The sequence below is a fragment of the Echeneis naucrates genome, chromosome 6 (genome assembly GCF_900963305.1).
Source record: "Echeneis naucrates chromosome 6, fEcheNa1.1, whole genome shotgun sequence".
NCBI classification, from domain to species: Eukaryota; Metazoa; Chordata; class Actinopteri; order Carangiformes; family Echeneidae; genus Echeneis; species Echeneis naucrates.
In genome coordinates this window covers 6,041,970-6,051,081 of record NC_042516.1, presented here as the reverse complement: position 1 = coordinate 6,051,081, position 9,112 = coordinate 6,041,970, and the positions used below count along the sequence as shown (strand labels likewise).

General features: G+C 38.8%; 1 protein-coding gene across 1 annotated transcript; it reads left to right on the top strand.

The window, feature by feature from the left end:
* The first annotated feature begins 4,827 nt into the window (after positions 1-4,827).
* On the top strand, positions 4,828-8,695 carry eny2 (ENY2 transcription and export complex 2 subunit). The gene is made up of 4 exons (XM_029504789.1): positions 4,828-5,301; positions 7,297-7,367; positions 7,670-7,744; positions 8,381-8,695. Exons 1-4 carry the CDS (start codon positions 5,234-5,236, stop codon positions 8,452-8,454), a joined length of 288 nt encoding a protein of 95 aa, XP_029360649.1. The 5' UTR covers positions 4,828-5,233; the 3' UTR covers positions 8,455-8,695.
* The last annotated feature ends 417 nt before the right edge of the window (positions 8,696-9,112 follow it).

Below are 9,112 nucleotides of genomic sequence, written 5' to 3'. Positions count from 1 at the left end.
AGCGGGCAGCACATCTCATCTCTGAACTGTCCGGCGGCCTCCGGCTAAGATAACTGTGGTAAAAGGCCGACCAGAAGTCAGCTGTGGTGGAGGGTGGGGGATACAGATAAAAGGTGTCTGAGAAGCTCTTCGCGGGAGGGAAAAACCTTTCCAAACCTTTTCACTCTGAGGCCCTTCACTTTCTCTGTAAAGGCACATGTGCTTAAGGATGTCCACTAAACTAGGAACAGTGTAAACACATCAGATTGTTTCTGAGCTGTAAAAATGATGACCAGCAGCAATAAAAACCCACCCTTTCCAACCCCCACCTGCATTAACCTGCCTGACTGACATGAGACATGATGATTAGCTGAGCTTCCACACACAGTCGGACAGGTTTTGTCGTGCTCACCAGTTCTCTCACAGAAAGGCCATTACTCTGCACGGAGCAGATAGGGCATCCGTCAGTCTGTCATGGGGTGATGGAGGCAGCCATTTCCCACCTGAACATGAGCGGTAGCCTGACTAAATTCCACGCAGTGAGTAATTCTACGAACTTCAAAAGGCAGATTCTCCTATTTGGGCACAGACTCTTTTGGAGGTTTTGTCTGATTTTTAAAGCTGGGTGAGAGCCTGTCGGGTATGGCAAAGTGTGACTCCTGCTGGATTTTAGGTAAATCCAATGAAACAGAGGCAATTAAACCCAAGCAAGTTACACAAGGCCAGTGCTGTGATTAATTACATCGAGCAGCAGAGCGGAACAGGAGTGGACTGTCACCATGTCTTTCATAATAAGATTAAAAAAAAAAAAAAAAAAAAAAAAATATATATATATATATATATATGGTCTTTAAATATAAGCATGGGACTTTTTTCAAACTCAATGAAGTTCTTACTTTTTAACAGTGCTAGACAAGAACCCAGAGACTTTTGGAAATTTGTATACTGCACTAAAAAAAGTCAAAAAGACAAAATCTTCATTCAAGTGAGTATCATAATATTTGGATTTTCTTTTTTTTTTCCATTTCCTAACGTTTTCTATCCCTACTTTATTAAAAGTTTTACACAGGAAGATTCTGTTTCATAAGTATTTAACACTGGTGTATATTTTTAACTCAATTACTAGCACCTAGGTATTAACTACAACTTAACCTGCTCTATTTCTTCTATAAAGCTGCAGTTGCTGATTTTCACAATCATTTTTATTTATAAAACTAAATCTGCTTGCGAATGATTCGGCTGCGACTAGACAAAAGAGAATATTTTGGTGATTTCAAGAGGGTTTAATTAGGACTCAAAACCAATGGACTGGCAAGGAAATCTCAAGGTTGTAAAGCTATAACTGCTCAACAAAAAGGAAGGTATGATGTCAATCTTACTTTTTCAATCATTTGAAAGCAGTGTTTCCCTTTGTGGATGCGGCTAAATTAAATATAGAGTTAATAATTTTTTTGTCATTAAAGGCAGCTTGAAGCTTGCTCAGAGTACTCACTTATTTGTTTTTGTGAGAGATGAAAATGTTTTTGACATCTTATTGTTAGACTGATGGAGTGTCTTTAGAAATTTCAACATAACGATACATTATTGAGAGCAAGCAACAGAAGGCAGGTTTAAATATTTTGTTACTTGGAACCAGTGAGTGTAGCAGCTTGTCTTTTTAAAATAGATAAAGCATACATCATGCTGCCAGAGTTTTTACAGACTTTCTTTAAATTTTCATCAGCGTCACCAAGCTTCCCATTAGTAGCAAATGTTTAAATTGGAATTTTAGCTTCATATTACTATTTGACTTGTCACTATCATAAGTGATAGTGAGCTCCAGAAGGTCACATTATCATGGCTTAGCTTGCGTGGCCTATTGTGTTGTTACACTTTGTTTGTTTTTTCTTTTATGTGTATTCAAAGACATGAATTTTGGGGAAAAGTTCAGGTTAATTCATTACTATTCATAATGCTTTGATACCTTCCCAATTTCACTCTTGAACATTTCCAATTGTTAAACTGAAGTGGACCTTGATGAGGTGCTAAAGCTGTTACATCATTTCTGACTGCTGTGAAACTACTATGGTGAGTAAAGTGGCATCCCCCTTCAGTTAATCAAAATATATGAGTCTGAATAAACATATTATAATACAATACATTAGAATAAACAATAATTATTTTTGATTAAGTATATTTGACAATAATTGCATGTAGCTGAGGTTCAGTAGCAGGTCTTTGAGGTTTCGGGCTGCAGGGGTGCTGGAGCCATTCCCAGCTCACATTGGGTGAGGGCGGGGTGCACCCAGTCCATCACAGGGCCAACACACAGAGACGAATAACCACTCACACTCAGACCTACAGACAATTTAGAGTCACAGATTAACCCAAACATGATGTTGTTGGACGGTGGGAGGAAACCAGAGTACTGAGAGGAAACCAACGCAGGCACAGGGAGAACATGCAAACTCCACACAGAAAGGTACCAGGGCTAGAAATCAAACCCACAACCTTCTTGCTCTGAGGCGCTAACCACTATGCCGCCGTGTGGCCCACCATGTTCCTTTAGCATGGTAAATGTTGCTCATGCCACTAGTCACAAAGTAGGCTATAGCTTACACCATTGGAGATGTCATCAGGTCATAATGATGTAATTAATTTTTGATCAAATTATAAGCAGTCAGGGCATCAAATTTCTCTCCTCTTTACCAATACCCTTTGGGAATGTGCCTTTGACTAATTTTAAAAGATGACCTGGCCTCAGAGATGTCACCCACAGGTTTCTGAGAAGGGATTTTGAACCTCAGGATGGGCTGCTTTACCATCATCATGGCAGCTTGGTCGACTGCACCTAACTCCCAGCTAATCAAAAAAATGGCTAAAATTCCTCCACCTTTTGTCACTCAAGTTGGCAGGCCTTCAATTAAAAATAACTTTATGTCTTAATAGAATTTAAACGTGTGAGGTATATAATATTTTTTATGAATATTTGTAAAAATCCATTGTATTTATGGAACCCATTCAATGCTGTTTAGATATTTCAGTTTGGACCAAAGTAGCCAACTCTATTCATTTTAGAACAGGAAATGTGGATGAAGAGCAATTTTCAAGCCTGAATTCTTTTGTAGTTGCCCAAGTAATGGGTTTCAGGTCTCTCCTGGCCTCCAGCAGGCTTTTAATGTGACCCTCTTCCCCTGTAAGGCTCCCCTGCATGAAGATAACAAAGCTTTTATCTAACCAAAATCTTTAAGAAGCTTTTTGACAAAAGCTGCAGAGATTTTGTATTTTCAGCAGGTACATCCGTCAGAAAACCATATAAGCCTTGATAGCTGCAACAGGTCTCCGTTCCTGCTGCTCCAATTGATCCAACACAACGTTTCAATGTGAACATAGGTGCTTAAATGCATTATTAAGGGCACGATCAACATCACACTGTCAAAACAACATCAACGAAGAACAAATAAGGTCCTTATAATGACATTTCCCCTCTTCTAAGCTGCAGCCACAAAGAGATAGCACGATAATGAAAAGCCAGTTAAAAGTCATATCCTTCCACATCACTGAGCTCAGACTGAGACTACATTTCCTGCTGTTTTGTTTTTGTTTTTTTTTAACTTACAATAGAAGCTATCATAATTGCATTCATCATTTTCATCTTGATACTTCATTATCTGTTGATATGGCCTAATTTTATTGAAACATTTCCAAAAACTCATGTTTCTTATTTCGATCAGCTTGACATTTGGGCACCTGAAGCCTTGTTGGAATTCAGATGATGACTGAATGGGAAAACTGTCGCTCTTGTAATTATTCATGCCTTGAATAAATTCGTATCAGAGGTGTGCTTTTTCAGGCAGGGATGTCTGTATCAGTAGTTCATACTTACCTTGCCACGTCCCTTTTTCTCTCTACCACCTCTGCCTCAAAATATTCACCGTGCTGAGGACCCACACAGGCACAAACTCACACTTATTTAAACACCAAATAATACCAAATCAAAAGTCATCACATCAGATCTTTGTTCTTCTCTAATTAAGAATAATATTAATTAACTTAGCTTAATTAAATAAAGCTGTATTTCCAATATTTATTCATTTGTTGTGTTGATGTTAGTTTTCTTTTGTTATTGCAATGAATGATAAAATAAAAAATAAAAAAAAACTATATAAATTAAATATTTATCAGAAGACAGGCAACAGGTATCCTCCATGCTAACCATGAGAACATATTCACACATACAAAATATGGTGCCATCCATCAGGAGGTTTGCGGCAATGACAGGATGCTCCAAACAATTAGAAGGTGTTTTCCTTTCTTTGATATCTAATTTGAGAATGTTTTTCAGCAGATCTGAGGAGGATGGTAGCACTGCATTGGGAAATAAAGCACATAACCCACCCACTAATACATACAATTTAATGAGTGTGTTTACTTGTGCCAGAACACAATTAGAATTAGATACTAATGCTATTCAGTCTCAGAAAATGTAAACACTAAAGACAGCAAAACAGATAACATTAAGCACCTATCTAATATGGAAATAATCAAAAGTAGTTTTAATAACTCAACTTTTAACCATTTGAAATTTGGTTAAGGATTAAATTACCACAACAGTTACTAACAATTCCAGTAATAACTAACTGTATAAAATCCCTCATTTCCAATGTGAAGATGTGAAATTGGTGGTTTTGAGCATATAATTTCGCCCTATTGATTGGTGATGGGCTCTCCTGCAGACGATATTTATTCTCCAACACTGTCGCCCTGTGGTTAACCTGGGTGCTACATGTAACGACGCGGTAGGAACCATCGCACCATCGACCAATGTTTCTACCCGGAATGTCATTTTTGACGGTGTCATAAGTCAGATCGAAAGCGCCGCCTTTATCTTCGTCAGTAACATATGAACTCCATCAGTCAATCGGAATTCGCGTTTAAACGAAAATTACCAGTAGAGTTAATGAAAACGGGTGTGAGCTTTTTCGCGGACTCGGTTAATATATGTCGGCCATGTTGTTAATGTCACTTCACGTCGTGTCCTGCTAACTTTTTTTTGTTTTTGTTTTTGATTTTTTTGCACGTACGCCACAGCAACTGGCGGCAGTGAGACCCGGTTTGTCCACCTCCCCGGCCAGCTGAGGTAACCTTCCCCCAGATTTGGTCCATGAGAGCCGTCTGATCGAAAAAGCCGAGCTGTTCGCTGCTGCTGACGCAGTTTCCGTCCGGTTCCATCCGACCGAGCAGACCGGAGCCGTGTTTGCTCAGCGGACGCAGCATGAGCAGGGAGTCCAGGATGAGGGCCACCATAAATCAGAGGCTGACAGAGAAGGGCGAACGGGAGAGGTGAGCTGGAGGAAGACTTCGTGTTCACAATCAGCGTTTATTCTCCCCATAATTCCCCCCCCCCTGTAACAAGCCAACACGTAACACTGCAAAGGATCAAACCGGAGACAAAATCATATCAAATATCATTATAAAATGATGGGTCCGTGTTTTGTGAAGTATATGGCACCATCACACTGAGTCAGTGTGGCCAGTTAGTGAAGACATGCTTTATCTACATAAAAATATTGTGGTGGTTGTGAATGGTTACTAACCAAGGCTTTACTTGCTACAGCTGATGCTGTGAAGGGAACACCTCCAGTGTCAGGCCTAAATAACCAAGGTGGCTAAAAAGTCTAAGACAAATGGGAGCATGCTGTGTATTTATTAGCTGGGTAACCAATGTCCCATATGGTATTAATTCTGAAGCTGCCCCACAGTTGAGGCAAGAAATACTAAATGATGACCGTCACGCATGATTTTTCCAGCAAGTGTCCCTCTGCCAAGTCAGAATACTGTGTGTTGGAGGGAGACGCACAGGGGCCTCAACAACGCTTGCCCTCCAGTGAAAATATTTGGTGACCTGACCAAAGTTTACATCTAGATTTGACATGATTTACTGTAGATAACAAGGTAAATGCAAGACTTCAAATTCGAACACATCTAACACTGCTGCACCTGAGAAGTAGTCCATAATTTGTCGCGTGTAGCTATTTATTATCCAGTAGTTTTCTAACTTTACGAGTTTCATACAACAGCATGTAAAAGTTAAAAAAAAAAAAAAAAAAAAGTGAAAACACATAGATGCACATTTCCCCTCCAGCTGGAAAAACCCCTGACGAGTGGTCCAATTATTGATATTCTTGTCATGTTAGACAGACTGACGCTTTCCCCAGGCCAGATTTAGAGATGCTACAGTCAAGCCGCTTCTCTTTGCCTGGGTGCATAACTTTCTCAGCTGTAGACCACAGACTGTTCAAATAGACACAGCATTATCAACTACTATCACAAACACTGGCGCCCCCCAGGCCTGTGTCCTCTGTGCTTTTCCTTACGCAGTTGAAATGACTGTCCCAGCTGCCACACTGACATTGCACACTTAAAATATTTTGATGATACTGCTATCCTGGGACTACATACGGATCATAATTCTGTTACGGTGTACCAAAACGCAATCTCTCATTTTACACAGTGGTTCACAGACAAACACTTACAGTTGAATGTGGACAAAACTAAAGAACTGAGCATCAACGCTCCTCATACTGGACTGGATCCAATTCCCATTCATGGAAAGATTGTGGAACAGGTTGATAATTTTACATATCTTGGATTCACTCTGGATAATAGTCTTAATTTTGTTCAACATATTAATACTGTTCAAACACAATCTCGCCAATGACTCTGTGCCATCTGTAAGCTCAGATCGCTGTCTGTTAGCCTTCATCTGCTGTGGTTACTCTACAAAATTATTACGCAACCTATTCTGTTATACTGTTTACCATGCTTTTTCAAACTAGTTAAAAAAAACCTCTTCAGTATTAACACACATTGATTCCAAGGTTATTGGTTTTCCTACTGCTCAACTTTCTGATATAAATTACAAAGCTATTGCAAGCACTCACAATAGTAAATGGTGCTGATCAACCCCTTTTTACCTACTTTGAACTTCTGCCATGGGGTTGGCGATAAAGAAGTTTGAATTGGTGGAAAGTTCGCTTTAGTGGGAGTTTTGGCAACTTAGCCACTGCAGCATTGAAGGAGCTGCTTCGCTGATGTGTTGGTGTTAAGGATCTTGATCTGAACTTGGAGTTTTCTGTGCACCTAATATTTATTATATTGTCCTTATGTGTGTTTGTGTTCGAACAGACATGTGAAGACAAATATCCCTCTGGGACAAAAAAGTTTATTTTATTCTATTCTAAGACTGAGATGATGCTGGCTGTTAATAGTAACTTACTTTGGACAGGCGTAAGTGTCTGGACTGTCGTATTCCATGTCCTTTTGTTTTGTTTACAGACTGAAGGAGTTACTGAGAGTTAAACTCACTGAGTGCGGATGGAAGGACCAGATGAAGGCTCACTGCAAAGGTAACTTTACAAGGCTGTTGGTTTAAAAAAAAATTATCTTTGAAGATATTAATTAATTGACATCTTTGGTTCAGCTAAGAGTTTGCAAGGGTTATATCTGGCCTCCTTTCAGGTTTGCAAGTTCTTGTAAATGAGAATTATCTCAAATGGAACATCCTCAATGTCATTTTTAATACACAACAAGAGCAGCTTACTCTCAGCTACTCTATTTGCAGGGTTTTGTTTGTTTTTTCTCTCTTTTACTGTTCACCCAGTGTTTGATTGTGATAAACAACACTTAAATGTCCTCTATATGTCTTCAGAGGTCATCAAAGATAAAGGCTTGGAGCACATCACTGTGGAGGACTTGGTGGTGGAGATCACTCCTAAAGGAAGAGGTACTTGAGTTGTAAAGAACTGATGCCACAACACTGGGGCTGAACAATTAATAGAAATATCATAAAAATATCAATATGGCAAAGTGATCTGTCTTAAATCACTGTGGTATGTAAAGGGAACATCCATATTTGGTACAAGCCCTGACAAAAATCCCATCGAGTCATGTTCATATTTTTCAATAAAAATAAAGTATTTCAGTGACAATATACTATAAGTGATTAGTGTTTCCAACTGGAATGATTCTTTTGCTACTTACTGATTAATAAAAGAAAAGAACATCACCCCAAGAAGTCAAAAAGTGGAAAAAGTTAGAAATGGAAAATGGAAAGTTAGTAATTTATATATATATCATATTTTGTTGTTTGTGGAAGTAGAATCATAGCAAGGCTTTGGTGTGCTTCACTCGAGGACACCTATGGTTACAGTGTCTCTCGCATCACAGAAGCTAAAGATGTCATTTATTCAGTGCTCAGTACGGTATCCACAGTAGGAGATGTTGGGCTCAGCTAATGTTGTGTTTTGCTTAATAGATGTAGCTGTGAGCATAGGCACATAGGGTGTGAGAACCACTTCCATTATTGGTGGATCTGTGTGAAAGAGTAGGACATAGTTATTAATTTCTTTTTCTCTTGCAGCCTTGGTGCCAGACAGCGTCAAGAAAGAGCTTCTTCAAAGAATAAGAGCCTTTTTAGCTCAGCATGCCACATAACTCCAATTTTTTTGCTTTTTAACATTTGACAAGAACACTCTCTTGTACGATAACTATATACAATATTTTAATCAGTTGATTTTCTTGTATTCTCAGAGACGTACAATACTGACACTCTTGGCTATTTGGTTGTATGTTTTTACCTGTGGCTACAGCTATCATATATTTGTAAATGGACTTACCTTGCACATTCAGTTGACCTTTGTACATGAGAAATAAATTTTTGATTTATTGGATTCAATTGGACATAAATCATTTACTTCATTTTAAGAGTATGGGAATAACACGAGGAGTTAACATGGAATCTGTATAATGCAAAAAATATGAAACTGTTGCAGCTGCACTTCAGTAGGATAATGTACTCAAAGAGTTTTATTGCTCAGGATTTCTCACCCACGATTAGTCATGGTACTTGTTTTTAATGGACGTTTTTATTGAAATTTTAAGGTGGTCATGGGGTGCACACAGTTGGCAACTGTATTACATCTTATGACACAGAGATGCAAACCCTGCTTGAAGTAAAACTTGCCACTGGCTTTAAAATGCTAGTCTTAACTGTAATCCATAAAATTTATTCAAGTATTCAGCCCTATCCAGTTTTTCCACATTTTGCTAATGTTGCAGTCGTGTACTTAAATTGTGCAAGTTAGTATTTCTC

Bases quoted from the DNA above. Each gene is read 5' to 3' on its own strand.
- eny2 (XM_029504789.1), top strand. From the start codon at position 5,234: ATGAGCAGGGAGTCCAGGATGAGGGCCACCATAAATCAGAGGCTGACA. The intron at 7,368-7,669 runs GTAACTTTACAA...ATATGTCTTCAG, and splicing joins GATGAAGGCTCACTGCAAAG to AGGTCATCAAAGATAAAGGC. The intron at 7,745-8,380 runs GTACTTGAGTTG...TTTCTCTTGCAG, and splicing joins GATCACTCCTAAAGGAAGAG to CCTTGGTGCCAGACAGCGTC.